At 54.1% G+C, this 20,451-nt stretch overlaps 1 protein-coding gene across 1 annotated transcript; it reads left to right on the top strand.

Annotated features, from left to right (window-relative positions):
* The first annotated feature begins 1,832 nt into the window (after nt 1–1,832).
* Nucleotides 1,833–16,432, top strand: Selenon (selenoprotein N). The gene is made up of 12 exons (XM_021200249.2): nt 1,833–2,015; nt 2,412–2,529; nt 6,074–6,207; nt 8,571–8,780; nt 8,970–9,094; nt 9,529–9,666; nt 11,097–11,178; nt 11,327–11,515; nt 11,988–12,093; nt 13,486–13,598; nt 13,684–13,785; nt 14,524–16,432. The coding sequence occupies exons 1-12, from the start codon at nt 1,833–1,835 to the stop codon at nt 14,695–14,697; spliced, it is 1,674 nt and encodes a 557-aa protein (XP_021055908.1). The 3' UTR covers nt 14,698–16,432.
* Nucleotides 16,433–20,451: the final 4,019 nt, after the last annotated feature.

Below are 20,451 nucleotides of genomic sequence, written 5' to 3'. Positions count from 1 at the left end.
CCATCTAGCACACAATGGCCTGGAATCCACTCATGCATGCACCCCGGGGGGCTCTAGTGCACAGGAGTTGACGATGGTCTGCACAGGCTACACATCTCTCCTGGAGCCCAAAGTCTAGAACTTCACAGCCGGGAAAGAGCAGTCACCTTGGAGCCTTGGAGCCTGGTGTAATTCAAGGACGCCTGGCAGGAAGCAGGATCCCTGGGGATGGGCCCAGAGGAAAACTTTTCCTCTGGTTGCATCCTTTCCTTTCCTAATCCCTTCCCATGCCCAGTGTGCTCCAGGCAGATCTAGCTGGTGGTACTACACCATCTACTGGGGTTACAGTCCCAGCAGCTATGACTCCAGCTCAGTGAACCCCAGAAGGGCCTCTGGCACTCTCCATACACAAGGGGAACCTTGGCCCTGGGCTGGGAAGGCCTCCATGCTCACTGCCTGTGTGTGATCAAGAGTGATCTGAAGAAAGCCCTTCAGCTGGACCATGAAGGGGAGGTGCCAGGTCCAGCCATCATTGGAGACCACCATTTTTATGTGTGGCTAAAACCTGCTCAGCCATTATAAAGTATTCTGGTATTATAAAGTTCTGGTATTATAAAGTAGATTCATGAGTGTGTGTATGTGTGTGTGTAAATGTGTGTATGTATGTGTGTGAAGTATATGTGTGTATGTCAATGTGTATGTATGTCTGTATGTATGTGTTTGTATATGTGTGTATATGTATGTACATGTGTGTATGAGTGTATATATGTGTGTATGTATATGTATGTATATGTGTACATGTGTGTATGTGTGTGAGTCTATGTGTGTGAGTCTATGTGTGTGTATGTCTATGTGAGTATGTATGTGTATATATGTGTGTATATGTATGTATGTGTGTACATGTATGTGTGTATATTTGTATATATATGTGTGTATATGTGTGAGTCTGTGTGTATATATTCATGTATGCATGTATATGTGTGTATGTGTATATGTATGTGTATGTGTGTGAGTCAATATGTGTATATGTGTGTGTATATATGTGTGTATTATGTGTGTGTGTGTGTGTGTGTGTGTGTGTGTATTGTGTCGATGTCAGGTCTTTTCCTCTATCACTCTCCCACTTATTTTTTGAGACAGGGTCTCTCAGGGAACCTGGAGCTCACCTGTTTGGCTAGGCTAGCTGGCCAACAAGTCCCCAGGGTCTTCCTGCTCAGCCTTTCTATTAACAAATGATGTGTGGGCACATATGGCTTCCTAGCACGGGTGCTGGGGATCAGCTTCTGCAACAACCCGCTGTGCCTTCTCCCCAGTCCCCAGGAGTCCTTTTGAGTCCTAACCATCTTTTAGATCATAATTTCAACAGCACTCTTTCACTATGGCACACACATTTTGCAGAACTAAGAGCCTGTGTGTGCAGGGATGAGGGTGATCATTGCCTGTGTGTGTGCAGGGATGAGGGTGATCATAGCCTGTGTGAGTGTAGGGATGAGGGTGATTATACTTGGAGACTCAGAAGACAAAAGACAGGAGGATCATCTCTAGTTCAGGGTCAACACAGCGAGTTCCAGGCTAGCCTGAGCTACAGAGTGAAAGAATGTCTAAAAGAATGTATTTATTCATTTTGTTATTATTATTATTTTATTTATTTTGGAAGCGGCGAGGTAGAGGGCCTGTGGATCCGCTGAGCAGGCGCTGTGCCCTCGGGGCCTCCCTCTTCCCCCCGGGCAGTGCTGGGCCGGCAGTCCGCCCTGCTGACGCCCTCCCTCCCGGCTCCGCCCCGCCCCGCGCCGCCCGCCCCGCGCCGTGCGATCCCCTTCCCCGCAGTCGCCGGGAGCCCGGGAGCTGCCGCCATGGGCCAGGCCCGCCCCGCCGCGCGCGGCCCGCACAGCCCGGACCCCGGCGCGCAGCCCGCGCCTCCCCGCCGCCGCGCCCGCGCCCTGGCGCTGCTCGGAGCCCTGCTGGCCGCTGCCGCCGCCGTCGCCGCTGCCCGGGCCTGCGCGCTCCTCGCCGACGCCCAGGCGGCCGCGCGACAGGTCGGAGGGGACAGGAGGGGGACAGTGGCTGCAGAAAGAGGCTCAGAGCAAAGCTCTACCCCGCACCCGGGAAGTGGGGAGGCCGGAGGGGACAATGGCCAGGACAGGGTAAAAAGTAGGACCGGGCCTTTGGGAGGGGAGGGAGGGAACTCGGAGTAGACAATGGATGAAGACGTGGAGTGAAGCTGGGACCAGCCGCGACTGAAAGGGGGACAAGGAACTCTGGGAGTGTTGGGAGGTGACATTTGAGCAAATGGGCTGGCAAGCGTGGAGGGGACTCTCTGGAAGACGATGGCAGGAGCCGCTGTAGCAGGAAGCAGCTGCCTGCTTCAGGGACTGGGATGGGGAGTTTGGGGCCCATGGCGATGCTTAGCTCAGCCCCTTCCTTCCCAACAGGAATCTGCATTGAAGGTCCTGGGGACAGATGGCCTCTTTCTTTTTTCCTCGCTGGACACTGACCAGGATATGTACATCAGTCCGGAGGAATTCAAACCCATTGCGGAGAAACTGACAGGTACCAGAGAGGCAGGCGGGCGCTCAGGGAAACCTAAAAGGAATTGGGCCCTGAGCCCCCTCCCCCTTCCCACTTTCAGGCTGGCGGGTACCTGAGTTGCCTTAGCACCCAATCCCATTTCAATGGTGACAGTAGCATTCCTCTGGCCACCTCCCCGGCCACATCCTCAAATTGAAGCCTTTGAAAGAGGGTGCAGCCTTTACACCTGTCACAGGCCTGGGGCCATGGATGCTGTCGGGTATTTCAACCGATGAAGACACAGGCAGATTCACCCTCTTGCTAGGCTAGAGGACGAGTGAGCCAGGTTAGACCTGACTACCTGATTGCAGGGCCCTGACCTGGCTCACAGGGTTAAGGATTCAGATACTGTGTGTGCAGTGGCCAGTATGCAGATAGTCACAAACAGGAAGGAGCCACAGCTGTTGCCACTGCTCTAAAGCCTAGGTTGTGTAATTCCTAGTTGCCAGCCAGGTGCGGATTTCCTTCGGATAAAGGGGATGATAATCAGAGTCTCGATTGAATGAATTGTAAAGTGCTTGTCCCTCACATCCAGTCTGTGTGTCAGTGCACTTGTGAGCTCTGTGCTCGTGTACGGTGTGCCTGTGACAGTCAGAGGACAGCCTCGAGGGTCAGTGCCCAGGTGCCTTCCACCATTTCTTTGAGGCAGCGTCTCTCCTTAGCCTGGAATTCTTCCACGGATGCCAGGCTGGTGGCCAGCAAGCAGCCAGGGATCCTCTGGCTCCCCTGTCCTGGTGCTGGGATTACAGGGGTCTGTGATCCTGCCTGGCTTTTTACATGGGCTCTAGGGGTCTGATCTCATGCTTGTGAGGCAAGTACTTTATCAAGGGAGCCTTCTTTCTTGTCGGGACTGAACACAGAGCTTTGCTTATGCTATGTAAATGTTTTTCCACTGGGCTACATGCCCAAGCCTTTGACACAGGGTCTCACTAAGCCGTATAGGCCAGGCAGGCGGCTAATTTGCAGGCTTCTTGCTTTGATGTCCCCAGTTCGATCTACTATTTCCCAAGCTTAAGACCTTAGTTAGGCACCCAGTTGGGCACCAGCTGCCAGTGGAAGCCTGTTGGTGGGCGAGAGGCCGGGGAAAGAGAAAGCAAGTACTCTCGGGGGCGGGGGTACCGTAGTACCATTGTGGGCTTTACATGTTTCCAGAGGGGTATGGACAATGGCCACTGGCTGGCCCAGGATTCTGGGATCACTGCTAGAGAAGGGTAGTCAGGTGAAAATGTAAATTGTAAAGGATCATTTCATGTGTATGTGTCTGCATGTGTGTGCACCATGTGAGTGAAGTACCCTCAGAGTCCAGAAGAGGGCTTCAGATCTCAAGAGCTGGAGCTACAGGCAGCTGTGAGCCATCATGTCAGAGCTAGGAATTGAACCTAGAAGAGCAGCTGGCGCTTCTAACCACTGAGCCCTTGCTCCAGCCCTGTCTTTTACTTTTAGTTTTAAAATAGAGTGACACTAAGTTGCCCAAGCTGGCCTTAAGCTCACTCTAGAGTCCACTCTTGTCTTGAACTTTGGGTTTTCCTACCTCAAGCTTTCCAGGAAGCTGGGATTATAGGGTCCGCACCACCACATCAGGTGACATCATTTTGTTTTTGAGACATACTGTCTACAACAACAGCAGAAAAGGCTACAGTCATCAAGGCCCATTTATTCTGGTTTCTGTTTAGGTTTGGTTTTTGGAGACAGGGTTTCTCTGTGTAGCCCTGGCTGTCCTGGAACTCTCTCTGAAGGCCAGGCTGGCCTCGAACTCAGACATGCACCAGCCTTTGCCTCCTGAGTGCTGAGATTAAAGGCTTGTGCCACCACCACTCAGTAGTCCAGCTATTCTTTTTTTTTTTTTTTTTTTTTTTTTTTTTTTTTTTTTTTTGGTTTTTTGAGACAGGGTTTCTCTGTATAGCCCTGGCTGTCCTGGAGCTCACTCTGTAGACCAGGCTGGCCTCGAACTCAGAAATCCGCCTGCCTCTGCCTCCCAAGTGCTGGGATTAAAGGCGCACCACCACTGCCCGGCCAGTCCAGCTATTCTTAATTACGACTAAGATCATTCAGTATGTAAACCAAACTAATAATAACCCCGCATAATCCTCTCCTCCTTTGTCTGATGTTTCCATATTTGCTGTTTTAAAATTTTACTGGCCAGAGGTGGTGGTGCACATTTCAGAAGGCAGAAAGGGAGGCGAGATTGTACCACCCATTTAAGGCCAGCCCTATATCCATCCCGAGTTCCAGGCCAGCCTAAGACCTTGTCTCAAGTAAATAACAACAAAGTTTTTCGGCACTGACTGGCAGATAAAGAAATAACCACAAAGCTGGGTGGCAGCGGTGCACAGCTCTGGTCCTGCCATTCTCGTGGATCTCTGAGTTCAAGGCCAGCCTAGTCTATCGGTGAGATCCAGGACAGCCAGGGCTACACAGAGAAACCCTGTCTAATGTAACAAAAATCATATAAAATGTTTATTATTATCGTGTGTATACGTGTGACACAGCACACACCTGGAGGTCAGAGGACGAGTTTTGGAAGTTGGTCTCTCCCCTCCCCACCACTGAGGTAGAGCCCCTCCTGCTTCCGTCAGGCGGTGTCCGTTTCAGGAACGGAGTTCTAGTCAGTCTTGTGTGGCAGACCCTTTTACTCCCAGAGCAGAGCGGTCCGGCTGAGCCATCTCACCAGCCCCAAAGTGATCTTCTGAACAGGGCTGCTGGGGACTGCCTATAAAAAGGGCAGTTTTCTGAGACTAACCCTTGAAGGTTCCGCTCGGTAGGCAGAGGCGGGCTCTGAACGGCTGGCTGCAGGATGACCACGCAGCCTGGGGGTTTGTGATGACTCTGGTTGATAGGTGCCTCTGAGGTGCCCTTGGCTAGTCACCAGTGCCACCAAGTGCCAGAAATTGTCTCTCTACCTCCCTCCATCCTCGGGAGTCTGTAGGGCAGGGTAGCATGCTTCGTTCTGTCATTGCTTTCAAACTTGGCTTTTCTCTCCTTAACCCTGCATCTTGGCTCCACCCACGTGGAGAATATGAGGAACTTGTCATCTCTCTATGGGATAGCTGAGAAATCCGCCAGCCCTAAACGCCTCATGCGGGGAGGCCAAGCCAGCCAAAAGATCAGGGAGAAACAGGTCAAGTCTGCTCCGCCCACCCGTGCTCATCTGATGACGTCAGGCTGTGACTTGCTTTTCTTTTTGCTAAGCTCCCCTTGACTGTGTCCCTCACAGTAGCCTAAGATCCAGAAGGGGATCATAACTGGTCATGGATTCAGAGTGACACAGGCCTGGCTTGGAGTCCTGACTGCCCCCTTGCCTAGGATGTGATAAGGGGGAAGTGACATCATCTCCACTTACTTGTGAAATGGAGTTGCTAATGACATCATCTGCTTCCGGCTGTGGGGAAAGTACAACGCTCTCGCTGTGCATGGTGACTTAGTTATCAGCTATGTCCCAAGCCTAGCTCCCTTGTCATAGGCATCCTGAGAGAGTTGAGGCTTGGTGTCCAAGGGCAGGGCCTCTCCAGTCAACTCTGTCCCATAGGGTCAGTTCCTGTGGCCAGCTACGAGGAGGAGGAACTGCCCCATGACCCGAGCGAGGAGACTCTTACCATAGAAGCCCGATTCCAGCCTCTGCTCACGGAGACCATGACCAAAAGCAAAGATGGCTTCCTAGGGGTGAGTTGGGGCTGGGTTATGGCACAGGAAGGCCACTGATGACAAGGCCTGTGCACACTTGCTCCTGAGGACGGGCCTGTGCCCTCCTCAGGCCTGTCAGCCTCCCTCATATGCCCACTGCATTCAAGAAGCTGGGCTTACTTTCCAGTTCGGTCTGGTGGGAGAGCGGGAGAGAGCTGCCGGGGAAACTCTCCCAGCAGGGGTGACAGCTGACAGGCTGTCCCCAGGATGGGGGTGTGCTAGAGAAGGAGCCCCGGGTGGTGGGTACATTCTGCCCATCCATTTCCTGAACCCGTAGCCACCCCCTGGCATGTGGCAAGTGCTCTGTCAAATGCCCATGACCCTTTGCAAGTTCAGCTCCTGGAGGGGACTGTGGGGAGAGCGAGTCCCTGAGGGCGAGGAGTGGGGAGGCAGGCAGTCGCTTGTGTTGTCAGCTTCTTCAGAGTTCAAAGCCCTGAGGACACAGAGAGCCCATTGCAGGGTCATGTCCCGCCCCCCAACTGGCTGTCACCTCTCCTACCAGATCCTCTGGCTCTTCTTATTTCTTAGATTTGGTTCCCACCTTCTTGCCCACCGTTCCCTCTGCCTCATGCAGCCGTTGCTCCATGCCCAGCCTAGACCTGCTCGGCAAAACTCCTCTTCTGCCTAAGCTCCAGGCTGACAGGCGGGCCAGAGGACGGGGTGGCTGGCCCAAGGCCTCTGAGTGGCATGCTGGGGCTGCAGAGGCGACTAGATTCCTGAGGGTCTCTTTGCCTGGCTTCTAGCCTTTGTTTTGCAGAAGCCAAATACCTCAGTGGGTTGATTGTGAAATTAGATTTGTATTCTCCAGGCTGGGGATGGAGGTGTGTGTGTGTGTGTGTGTGTGTGTGTGTGTGTGTGTGTGTGTGTGTGTGTGTGTGTGTTCCTGGAGTGGGTAGAGGCAGGGGGATGGGGGAAGGGAACAGACTAGAGGGTACAGAGGAAGAAAGGGCAAGGTGTGGAGCAGAGCAGGTGACTCAAACTCCTGGCAGAGGACCAGTGCTTGGTGTGCCGGTTCCCCAAGTGGGAGCTGTAAGAAGACACAGCCGCTTGGGACCCAAAGCATTGAGGTGTGCAGGGGCATGTCAGGGGGACTTCTGTAAGTGGAAACACAGCTTTGACCTTCTTGGGGAGACCTAGAATGGAAGAGGGATTGAAGGTGATGTCCCTGCCCAGCAGAGGGCTCCCCGAGGGTGGTAGGAATGGTAGTGGAATAGAAACCAGAGGGACCATTTCACTCCAGGAGTTAGGGCAGTGTCCGGAACCTAGACCCCCTCCTCTGGCAATGCCCTGTAGGGTTGACCAGCCTGTGAGTTGGACCAGCAAGGCTGGCCGCTCAGCCCGACCCTCCTTTGAAACCTGTTTGTCAGGGTGCTCGGGATGGGAGGGAGCTCCTCGGATGAGACCCGTTCCTCCCTCTCCTGCCTCTCTATAAGCTCTTTTGGCACAGCAGAGGTAGAGAGGGAGGGAGGGGCCTGCTGCCCATCAAGGATTGGTGCTTTCTCAGTGGTCCGCATCCCTAAGGAGATGACACTCCCCTGTCCTGGTAATGATGCTTCAAGGGGCACAGCACCTGCAGACAGCGTATGCAGACAGGTGCTTACGAACAGTAAGGTCACAGAGGAGCTACCGATGGAAGAGCTGTAAGAGGGGACCACCACCCTGCCTCTGAGCTCCAAGGCATGCGCAGATAGCCCTGCAGCTGCTGGTGAATCAGTTCTGGGCACACACACACACACACACACACACACACACTCTTCAGCTGGAAGAGACAGAGGAGGGCAGGCCTTGCACGATGGGCTAAGTATGGTGCGGCAGGTGACTCGAGGCAGGGCCCTCTCAGGCAGTGATTTTCCTTCTACAACCCTGGGGTTCTGCTCTTAACGCTGGAGTTGTCTCCATTTTTCACTTGCCTCTTTCATCAGACTCCACAGCAAACCCAAATTCTGGTCAGCTGTGGTCTGGGGTCACCTAGGGTTACAGGAAACAGGCATGCTTGGGAACCAGCAGCCTGGGGCAGGGCCTGGCACCTGGGACTGGTTGGAGGCTTATGCAGAGGCTGGGGGTGGGACCTGCTCCACCACCCTGTTCTAGGCCAGGTGGCATCTCCAGCTACACAGCTGCCCACCCTGCGTATGCTGCCCCCGGCCTGGGCTGGGCCTGGAAAGCCACTGAAACCAGGGCAGGTTGTGTGTGAGGTGCACCTCTCTCCAGCAGGACAGTGCTAAGCGTGTGGCCATTTCTGAGACCTTTCCCATGCTCCCTCTCCTGTCCCAGACTATAGTCTAGCTGGCCTTGAGGGACATCGACAGGGCATCCTAGAGCCTTGGCTTTCCCCATCCCAGGTCTCCCGCCTTGCTCTGTCCGGCCTCCGCAACTGGACCACAGCGGCCTCACCGAGCGCAGTGTTTGCTGCCCACCATTTCCGGCCCTTCCTGCCTCCTCCAGGTCAGGAGCTGGGCCAGCCCTGGTGGATTATCCCCGGGGAGCTGAGCGTCTTCACGGGCTATTTGTCCAACAACCGCTTCTACCCACCACCGCCCAAAGGCAAGGAGGTAAGGACAGCCCAGGGAGATGCAGCTTCCACTTGGAGCCACCGCGGGGGTTGGCCCTTCCTATCAGAACCAGACATCCCTCCCCCCCCTCAGTCTCCCTCTCGGGCCTTCCGGTTCAGAGCTGACCCTCGGCTTACAGATCCAGGCTCATAGCCCGACAAACCAGCTAGGATCTTACTGCCGCCCTAGGTCATCATCCATCGCCTACTGAGCATGTTCCACCCACGCCCCTTCGTGAAGACCCGCTTTGCCCCTCAGGGCACCGTGGCCTGCCTGACTGCCATCAGCGATTCCTACTACACCGTGATGTTCCGGTGAGTGTCACTGTGCTCGGATGTAGGAGAAAGCCAAGCCAGAGACCCCCAACTTTACCACCTCCCTCCCTGTTGGGCTTTGGTTCTCTGAGCCTCGGTTTCCTCCTTGGTGGGTCAGGGGAGTAGTAGCTTCCTATAGATTTGGTGAGAGGTGTCTGGAACTTGCTTAGCCCTGAACTGGAATTAGCTGGTGGCCAGGGTAGTATCATTCACACCCAGGGCCCGGGTATGAGATATATACACACACACAATCTGGAGAAGGATGGTGGAGAGGGTCAGGGCAAGGCTTTTAAGGATGGCCACATAGAGCCTTGTAGAGGAGTGACATGGCGGTATCTCCTTGTCTCTGACCGCACAGGAGTCTGGCCACGGCTCCCCGGGCTCTGGGAGAGACTGGGGAGGGATCCAGGCTTAGTAAACTCCATTCCCAACAGGATCCACGCGGAGTTCCAGCTCAGTGAACCTCCTGACTTCCCCTTCTGGTTCTCGCCCGGCCAGTTCACCGGCCATATTATCTTATCCAAAGATGCTACACACATCCGTGACTTCAGGCTGTTCGTGCCTAATCACAGGTAGGAGCTAGCCTCCGCACAGCCTCAGCACCTTCTCCTGTGTTCTGCTGCTGCTGCTGCTGCTGCTATTATTGTTCCCTGAGCTCAGAAATCAAGGGGCACATAAATTCTTGAGTCTCTACCCTTTCCCTCGCTCCCCAGCGCCACCTCTTGGAAGGGACTTGTTGACTAAGAAGAGGCAGCAGGAGACAGCTGAGTGGTCCTACCATCTTCTCAGATAATCTCCAGGCACTTGGCACCCCCACCTCCACCTCCACCTCCACCTCCACCTCAGCACAGAGCAAGGCCCTAGGGCCAAGCCAGCCAGCCGGGGTCTTTGCTGTTGTCCCACTGCTGCCGTAGGCCCTCCCTAGACTCAGTTTCTCTTGTCCTCCTAAAATAGCCTTGATAGACATGGAACCTCGCTTACTTGTGCCACTGATAGGCAGGGCCCATGGGAGTCCAGGGAGGCTTCCCGGAGGAGGTGGCATCTAATCAAAGCCCTTGGGGAGGGAAGGAAATAAAACATATAAGGGCTTGAGAGAAGGCAGACATCATAGGGCCTTGGTGGGACTTCTGGGACCACTGTTACGCTAGTTATTTGCCTGTTCTGGGTCAGCCCCATCAGCAGATGTGGGGACCAAGGGGTGGAGTGTTGGGGGGGGGAGGCAAGAGTCTTCCCTGATAGCAAATAGACTTTAAGCGGGCCCATGGGTGTCTTGTGCAAGAGCTGGGAGTCCCGAGGCCCCAACGCAAACCTTGTTTTAGGTAGAAGGGGGCTGTGTGGCCGTGAGCAAGGCCCTGGCCCTCTCTGGGCCTCAGTTTCCTCACCATCCTGTTGGAAGACGGACTGTTTTGCCCGTGGATCGGAGATAACAATGGTCTTCCCTGGAGTGCTTTCTCTCCTCCAGAGGGCAAGGCAGAGACGTGGTGCTCTACCTACCCCCTTCATGAGTGAACCCAGTGCTGGGGCAGAAGCTGGCCCCAGTGTACCTGATTCAAGGACCAAATAACACAGAGGGTAGACGACTAGCCAGGACCTACTGCGTCTAGGACTGTCTGAGAATCAGGTCCCAGGGACACCTCTGAGGGTTTCAGTCACTGCAGAGACTATTGCTTGGTGGTCCTGGGGCTCCCCCGTGTGGCAGACCTTCAGACTGCATTGAGCAAGCCAGACTTCTGAGCTCTGCAGGTGAGAACCAGCTAAGAGGTCCTTCCACAGCTTTAGTTCCAACCTGGTTCTTACTGCTGCCTCATCCTGTGTCCTGCAGCGGGGCACTGCCCCCCCACCCCCCCGTCTCTGCCGCAAAGGGTCATGAGCAGTATATGTGTCGTGCTGTGAGAGCCCTGTGCACTATCCAGGCCTGGCCCAGTGACACCTACGGTGTCTTGTTAAACGAGATGGCACCTGGGCTTTGATGGTGACATTGTTTTACCCTGGCCATCCTTAGGTCCCTGAATGTGGACATGGAGTGGCTGTACGGGGCCAGTGAGACCAGCAACATGGAGGTGGACATTGGCTACATCCCCCAGGTGAACACTCAGGTGCCCCTACCCAGATATGTCCAGCTGCAAGGTCTTGCCCTGAGCCCCGTCTCCCCACTTCTGCAGAGTAGAGCATCCCTGAAGGTTTCTCAGGGCCCCTCTCTGAGACACCCCTCACCACTGACTTCCGGCCCAGATGGAGCTGGAGGCTGTGGGCCCCTCGGTGCCCTCTGTGATCCTGGATGAGGACGGTAACATGATTGACAGCCGCCTGCCCTCAGGAGAACCCCTTCAATTTGTGTTTGAGGAGATTAAGTGGCATCAGGAGCTGAGCTGGGAAGAGGCTGCCAGGCGCCTGGAGGTGGCCATGTATCCTTTCAAGAAGGTGAGGCTGGGCATGAAGGCCAGAGCAAGACTCCATGATGGAGGCTAAGGCTGGGAGCTCTGGTCTAGTCATGGCACTGTGCTGGACCATTGGGGTATGGCAGCCCCTTCTGCTACTCTGAGCTTGGAGAAGGCTCACATGGCTCAGCTATGCCCCTTCACACACACACACACACACACACATACACACACACACATACATGCACACATACACACTCACATACATGCACACATGCACTCATATACATGCACACATACACACACTCACATACATGCACACATACATATACACACATACATACACACATTCACATGCACACATACACACTCACATACATGCGCACATACACACACACTCACATACACACACACACACACACACACACACACACACACACGGATAAATACTTTACTGGCACAACCACAAACAAGACCCCAACTGCTCAGTACCTTCTATCTTGGTTTGACCACAGGTCAATTACCTGCCGTTCACAGAGGCCTTTGACCGAGCCAAGGCTGAGAAGAAACTTGTCCATTCCATCTTGCTGTGGGGGGCCCTGGACGACCAGTCCTGCTGAGGTGAGGGAAGCCCTGGTCAGCTCTAAGGGGAAGTGGGAGATTTCATACTCTATGGATGGGTCACAAGAGGCTCTGGGACAAACAAGACTTGGAGCCATGAGGACTTGGGCCACTGAGGTCCCAGGGATGCTTGCAGTACTTGGGTGAGCCTAGAAGACAATGCCAAAGTGTAGGAAAAGGCCAGGCAGATGTGTTCGTGCTTGGTCATTTTAATCTAGTGACCTTGACCCAGCAATATCCTTGTCCTGAGTCTCAGTTTTCTCAACCATGAAGTGGGCAGAGCATACTAATCGTGGCATCGGGTGTCAACATATCTTGTACTCTGTCAAGCAAAATCTACACGTGAGAGAAGAGACAGTACCGGAAGCTGGGCTTGGGCTTCTTATCCAGAATGTTTGCCAAAGACCTTCCGGAAAGTTCTCTGAGTGTCCAACAGTGAGCTCAAAGATGAGATGAGCAACACCCCTGCCTTCATCTTGTCACCCAGCCAACATTATGAGTCCCTGCTGTAGCTTTGCATTATCCCAGTGTGGTGTAGACACGTGCAGGACAGGTAACCCCAGGGCAGTGAGCAGCGTGCAAGGCAAAGTAGGGTAACAGAAGAGAAGCTGGGGGAACCGGGAGGCCTCTTGGAGAAAGTGACATTTAACCTAGGATGGTGAGAGGTGGCGTAGGGGTGTGTCACATGACAGGAGGAAGAGGGTTTGAGTGGAATGTGCCTGTGTAAAGGCCCTAGAGAAAGAGAATGAAGGAAGTGGGATCAAGAATCTGCCACTAGGACTGGAGAGATGTCTCAGTGGTTAAGAACACTGGCTGCTCTTCCAGAGGACGTGGGTTCAATTCCTACCTCCCACATGCAAGCTCACCACTGTCTATATATAATTCCCAGTTCTAGAGATTTGATGTCCTCACACAGCCATACATGCAGGCAAAACGCCGAGCATATAAAAAAAAAAAATCTTTTTATTTAAAAAAAAAAAAAAGAAAGAAAGAAAAGAAAAGAAAAAAGAGAGAGAATCGGTCACTGTGAGCAGGCTCTGGCCACCCCCAGCTACAGCTCTGCCTGCCAATTTGTCCATGCTGATCCCACAACCACCTCCTTCAGCATCTACTTGAGAGTCCGTTCTTGGCTTTTCATTTGAGACAGGCTCTCAGTTTGTAGCTCAGGCTAGCCTATAACTCACCATGTAGCCCAGGCTGGCCCTGAATTTGTGGTCAGCCTCCTGAGTGCTAGGATACAGGTGTGTGCCACCACTCCTTAACTTCTGTCTACTCTTTCAACCTGTTACTTCACCTGGGTGTGGAGACATTCCAAAACCCCACAGAATTTACCTAAACTGAGGTGGTTGCTGTAAAATCAGGGCTACTCACTCTTGGCCTTACCCTGGACAGGTTCTGGGCGGACTCTCCGGGAGACTGTCCTGGAAAGCCCGCCCATCCTCACTCTCCTCAACAAGAGCTTCATCAGTACCTGGTCCCTGGTAAAGGAGCTGGAAGACCTGCAGGTGAGCAAGGGATGGGAGAGCGGCCTGTGGGAGTCCCCATGACAGCCCTGGGCACAGATACCAGGGAGTCACATTGTCTCCACAGACCCAGCAGGAGAACCCACTCCACAGGCAGCGGGCAGGCCTGCACTTGGAGAAGTACAGCTTTCCTGTGGAGATGATGATCTGTCTGCCCAACGGCACCGTGGTAGGTCCCCAGCGACAGTGAACAGCGGGCAGGGACATGAGGGGTGGTCTCCATCACTGGCACAGCAATCCTGAGCAGACTTCAGAGGTGCTTTGGGGAGGGTACAAGCAAGGCTCTTAGTACAGCAGCAGAGCCAGACATGTCCCCCCCCCCCCCCCCGGGAACCTTGTCTGTTCAGTGGACAAAACATGGCCCAAGGGAAGGCTCCCTGGACCGCTTTAGCCAGGGAAGGAGGGTAGAGAGGAATAGATGGCCTGCCCTGAGCCAAGGGTCCCCTTCTCTCTGCGGGCTGCTTAGAGGGCCTGGCGTCAGGTTGCAGCAGCTTTGGAAAACGTGCCCATTTTCAGTCTGGTCCAGTAAGGCTTCCACTCTGAATAGCTGCCCCATCTTCAGTCTCAGTTTTGCAGGAGTGGGAGGGGAGTGAGCTGACCAGCCTTTAGTGCGTGGTAGCCAGGACCGGGAGCTGGGACTGGATGGGAGAGGAAACACAGCGAGCTTACAGTTTCTGCTGGACCAGGTTCTAGTGAGAAAAGCCTTTGGAGCTTAGGGAGTCAGGGAGGAAAGGTGTGGGTTACGGCTTCCTACCCTGGGAGCTGATGAAAAATGGAATGACCCAGCCTGGACATCTCTAGGCAGTACATCCTCCGTGTGACAGCCTGAAGCTGGTGGAGGCGCAGCTGGCCTGGGTACATGTGGCCTGTGGCCGCCCCAGTTCTCTTCACCAAATCCTTCCTCTAGGTCCACCACATCAACGCCAACTACTTCCTGGACATCACCTCCATGAAGCCTGAAGACCTGGAGAATAACAACGTCTTCAGCTTCTCATCCAGCTTTGAGGACCCGTCCACAGCTACCTACATGCAGTTCCTGAAGGAAGGACTCCGCCGGGGCCTGCCCCTCCTCCAGCCCTAGTGTGTCTAGTCCTAGAGAACCTGGGCCAAGTGAAAAGCCAGCAGAGTCCACGCGCCTTGGAGCCACAGTGCCCAAGTCCGTTTTAGACTGGAAGTGGTCCCCACCTCATCCCCTGGCTGCCTAGAGAGGTCCAAGGTCATCTGAGGCCGCCACCTTCATAGATCCTGAAGGATGGTGGCAGGGTGAGGGGGGCCTGTCTGCCTGGTCATGTGACTGAGCTTAAGCCTGCTACCACTAGGAGCTCATCTGGCTCCAAGAGCTTCTTCGAGTCCCCCCTAAAAGCGGTCTGGGGAGACCTCCCTGGACCTTCCACACAGTGTAGTTCAGGACCTCGGTGTGAACAGGAAGTGGGCTGGAGAGGCCCCTTCTTTCTAGGCTCCCCTTTCAAGCCAAAGGAATCAAAAGAGCTGGGCTCGAGGGGCCAGGCTGCCAGCCCTATGCCTGCTTGGAGCCTTCTATGCTGGCCATTCCTAGGTAGGCTTCTGCGCACAGTGCCCCCAGCTGGGGTCATCGTCATCTGAAGACAGCTGTCTGGAACCTCTGCACAGAGCCCTTCTACAGAAGTAGAAGCCATATTGTCACACTGCTACCCTTCAGCCCGTTGATCATGACCAGTCCCCAGTCCTGTTCAGGGAGTTGGAAAAGTTCACCGTGAAGTGTCCTAGCCAGAGTGCAGCCTTCCTTATTTCCAGCACTGTCTAGGCCCCCCCAGGTACTGCCGGTCAACTCACTCTCCACGGGGTGGCCACCAGCTCCCATCGGCCACTTTGGGGTCTTGGTGAACATCTTGAACTGCCAATCGTGGTCAGACTTTTTTAATGCATACAGAAAAGTGTTTTTATAAGAACTTTCTCACAGTCTATATTTTTTAAAACTCTGAATGCTGAGGAGAAAGAAGGGGGCAGTGGCTCCCCCCCCTCCCCCAGCAACAGCCGCATGATGGCTGGGTCTGAAATTGCAAACGGGTCCAGCCTGATGTCCTTGCAGTTGCACACATGGGGACGAACCAAGCCCGTCTTCCTTCTCTCCAGCTTTTTACAAGCAGTCAAGGCTCAGTATTCCCCAGCCCTGTCCTGCGCTCCACACTCCCAAGAAGCGCCTTGAACTAAATCACATCCGAGCCTTCTTGACATCAGCCAGGTCCCTCTGAGCCACCTCTTTCCCCGGCCTCACTAGGGGCTCAGGCTTCAACCATGCAGAGGAGGAAGGCACGTAGACTTTTCCTGAGTCCTACTCCCCTGCCTGCCCCTGGGGCCACCACATAGAGCCCCCTTCATGCTCTCTGGCTCCCAGGAGCCTTGTCTCTGGGGTGCCCTGTGAAGATCACATACATTTTCTCGTAACAAACCATGAATTGGAAAATTGTCCCCATTTTTCAGAGGAAGACATTGGAGTCTTGGGGAAGCAAAGTGACTTCCTGGGGTCACTCAGAGGACCAGAGTTGTGATCCAAACCCACATGACTCTAAAGGCTATGTCTCAGTTTTGGAGGTGCCCTGGCTCATTCCCCCCCCACCCCCCGTGGTGGGAAGGGAATCTTTTCATATCATGTCTTCTGATCAGACTAAACAGAGCAGCTGTCTATAGTTCCGCCAGGTTCTCTGAGTGGTCCTGATTGCTGGGGCTCTCTGGGGCTTCATCAGACGCCTCTGCACATTCCCAGCTGCCATCTTACCACCCCTCTGCTTTTGTTCCCCCATCCCCAGTATGTTCTGTAATAAACTTGGAGAGCCTAAGGTAGCTCGGTGCTTTTCCTTTGAGCAGGATGCTCGGTTTTGGCCTTCCTCAGTCTGACTGCTGCTCCTGTTGGGGAATGGGCAAGGGTGAGCACATTTGAAGGTTGAGTCATAAGGCAAGGGAAGATGCTGAGCCAGGGCGTGTCAAAGCCTAGCCTTCCACGGAAGAAAGGCCAGCCTTTTGTTCCCCTATCATTTTCACTGACACGGAGAGATAAAGTCAGTTTCCAGGTTAAGGATTGATTATAACCAATTATTTATCTTTTTAAAAAAATATTTATTTATTACATGTAAGTACACTATAGCTGTCTTCAGACACGCCAGAAGAGGGCGTCAGATCACATTACGGATGGTTGTGAGCCACCATGAGATTTGAACTCAGGACTTCTGGGAGAGCAGCCAGCACTCTCAACCGCTGAGCCATCTCTCCAGTCCCCAATTATTTATCTTATGGGGACCAGTGCAAAATGAAGTACAAAAAAAAAAAAAAAACATAAGAAACATTTAAATGGTCAAGTACCACACAGTGGTGGCTTTGTCACCAATAGACTGTCTGACAGTGATATCCAACAATCAAAAAGGAGCTGAGAAATTCCAGCTATCTAGAACTTGGCACGGTGCCCTATCTGTGTTTAGATGTGAATGTCTACAATTGTGATACAACTTCCCTGGGATTTAGCACAGTTGCAACTGTACAGGTTTGTAGCCTGGAACAATAGACTTTACCAATTCACCTAGTGTGTAGTATATTATGTAGGTGTGTGTAAGTACTCACTTTATAATGTTTGTGTAACTCAGTCACCTAAGGACACGTTTCCCAAAGAGTACCCGTTCTTCAGCAACATATAACTGTAATTTCCGGAGGACAACAATAGAGAAATAAAGCATGTATGGGTGTAGTAAGACAGGTCTGGGCATAATGCCCATTGTGACTGCACAGAACTGTCCACCCACGAATCCAACAGATCTGTCCCTAGCAGGTGGGGATTACAAGCTTTGGGAGAACTGGTGAGTCAGACAAAACCACGTGCAGGGAGGAAAGTGTGTGCCCATTAAGTGTGTGTGGATGTCATGGAGACCAGTAGAAAGAGCGACCTTGAGAGCTTTGGAGTCTCCGAGTGTCATCAATCCACCCATCTTATTAACAGACTGAACTATGCTGCACACGTGTGTACGTGTATGTGCGTGTGTGAGACAGGGAGCTTTTAAATAGAAGAAAGGTACTCCGAAGCACTGGAGGGCATGCCTCAAAGGCGAAAGCACCCATGTTTGCTGGGGGCTGTATCTGGGGAGCAGGAAATGGGACGAGGGTCCAGACTAGATAGGAAAGGTTGAAATGCCAAGATGAGAGGATTCGGAGACCTGCAGCAGGAGTAGGGACAGCACCCACTATTTTCGGTGCTGAGCAGCAACACTGGCCGACTACCGCTTCCCAGAAGTTTGTTGACACGGAACACGGGAAGCAACTCCTACGGCAGCAACTAAACTTGGGAGGAAAACTCCAGCAGGACGCGAGCACAGCCTCCGTGCCCCTCCCCGGGAAGAGGGCGTGGCCCGGGGAGGGGTGTGGCCTCCTGGCGGGCCGGCCGTCCACTCAGAGCCCGCGTCCGTTCCGGGCCCCTCGCTAGGCCCGCCCCTCCAGGGCGTGTGGCTCGTCGCGCAGCTGCAGATGATTGCTTCCGGAGGCGGGTCAGCGGAAGTGAGGCCCGCTGGGGTAGGAGGGGCTGAGGTGAGTGTGGCGCCCGGGTCCGAGGGGAGCCCGACGCGGGGGACCGCGGGAGGCGGGCTCGGTGAGCGCCCCGGGCCGTCGCCGGCGTCTCCGTTCCGGCGCAGGGGAGCACGCGTTCCCTGTTCCCGTGCAAGTTCTCGCGGGAGTCGCCGCAGTCTGCCCGCCTCGGTGAGGGCACGGGTCCCCAGGCGTCGTGGCTGGCCGTGTCACCCAGCGGTCGGGGTCGCCCCAGCCGTGGGAGTGCGGTGCGCCCCGGGCCGCGCGGCGTGTCTGGGACCTACGCCGGCCTGGAGGCTACTGCGCTCCCCGGCCCGGCCCGGCCCGCGGGTCCAAGGGCCGCTGGACGCGCGGTGGGGACTTGGCCGACCTTGGCCCGGGCCGGGTCGCCGTCGCGGGGGTGGGGACGCGTCGTTGAGGGCGCAGGGGGGCTGCGTCTGGCCGGCCATCGGCGCCTCGTGAGATCCTCGCGCGCTCTGCCCGGGTGTCCGCCGGGCACCGCTGGGCTAAAGTTTCTCCCTGGCCCAGGACTTGGCGGGTCGAGGCGCTTCTCGGAGCGGAGAGAGGCCGCGCGGGAAGACTCGGGCACGGCCAGCGCAGAAGGGGCTGCGGCGGCGGCGCCAAGGTGCGGAGGGACAGCCGGGGCTGCGGAACGGGCAAGAGCGTCTTGCGGGCACGCGGGGGGCGGGGCATCGAAGCTAAGTTCGTGTCGCCCACAGCGGTTTCTTAAAAGCAAGCCCGGCGCTTCCAGTGGCTGCCAGAGGCCGGGATGTGGGCCGTTTGGTTACTTCCCTTGTGTTTTGAGCAGCCTCGGAAGGCGATCCGGGCTGCCACGGAGTGAACTGAGAACCCCAGGCTGCCAGGGACAGAGTGATGGATGAGCTGGGTGCTGAGGGACTGGGATGAGCTGGATAAGGGAGGGTTTTGTTGGATCCCACAGAGGCAGTGGTATAGACTAGGGCACAGATAGGCGTGTCGGGAGCTGGTAGCCAGGTAGTAGCATGGCCCCAGCAGAAGACTAGGGAGGGAGAATGGCCGCAGATCATGTACTTGCCAAACGGTATCAGAGCTTGGTCTTAAGAGAGCTGGCAGGACTGTGGAGTCTAGGAGAGAGTTGAAAGATTTAAACCCCGGGGTAATAGAACCAGCAGCTGGTTAAAATGCTATCAGCCGAGGTTTAGATTCGGTTGAAGTCTTTGGAGATGAAGGAAGACAGGAGAGGGCATAATGGCAGGAGTAGCGCAGTTAAGTGGCATTTAGCAAGAAGTCTGGCACACAGGGACTTTGTAGGCTTGAACATGGCTGCACATATCAGAACCTGGACCAGACTTTAGACCCTGTCCACCGAACAGCCACTTGGTGGCTGGCCAGACAAGTCCTTTCCTCTCTACATGTATACTCTCATGACAACTCTCTGAGGCAGAAGAGGAACTCCAGCTCTCCCTTAAGAGATACTGTGCATCCGGTTCATCTTGTCACTGTTGAGAGCCAGACCTAGGTTCTGCAGTGACTTCTTACCCAGGAGTTGGAAACCCTCAGAAGGCCTCTGTCTGTCTTTTTGCAATCTCTTGGGATGCTCCGTCATTTTTAGAAGTCCTTCACTTTCCTATTCTCTCCAAACTCACCATAGGGCCCTGGGCGGTAGTCACCTCTTATGCCCACCTGCCTCGTGTGCCTCTTAACGAGGCCCAGCCTTTCATAGAAAAATGAAGGTCCCATTGGACTTGAGTTCCTTAAAGCACAAATCTCTGCATGCCTGGCACTAGTGAGTATTTTTGTGTTTAGTGGACATAAAAAGCTCACTGATTGAACTCTGTGCCAGGGCAGCTGGGAAGGGTACTTACTGTTAGGAGTATTGCTTGGTATATTAACCTTATAAATGAATTTTCAAAATTCACAAGTAACTGTCTTATTTTAAATTTTGTTAAGCATTTTACCCACCCGATTTCACTGAACTTTAGGATAGCCTAGAGTGGCAACTTTACCTTTCTCCATTTTACCAATGAAGAAAGCAACATCCAAAGGCATTACAAGACACAGTCATAGATGAGTGGGGGGAAAACCTCTTGGGGCTGGAGGTGTGGTTCTGTGACAGAATGTTTGCAGTTGGGGGTGGGGTGATGCATTACAACCACTTACAGCTCTTTTCCCCATAGCCCAGTAGACTGAAATTAGCATGAGTTGGCCGTTGAGTCTTTCTTACCCACTGGAATTCTCAAGAATAAATGCTTAGGCTTGGACGGCATTTTTTTTTTTTTAAAGCTTTATTTATTTATTATATGTAATTACACTG

This window comes from Mus pahari, chromosome 6, assembly GCF_900095145.1.
Source record: "Mus pahari chromosome 6, PAHARI_EIJ_v1.1, whole genome shotgun sequence".
Taxonomy (NCBI): Eukaryota; Metazoa; Chordata; class Mammalia; order Rodentia; family Muridae; genus Mus; species Mus pahari.
Note: the sequence above shows the minus strand (reverse complement) of the source record. Positions and strands in the feature narration are given on the sequence as shown.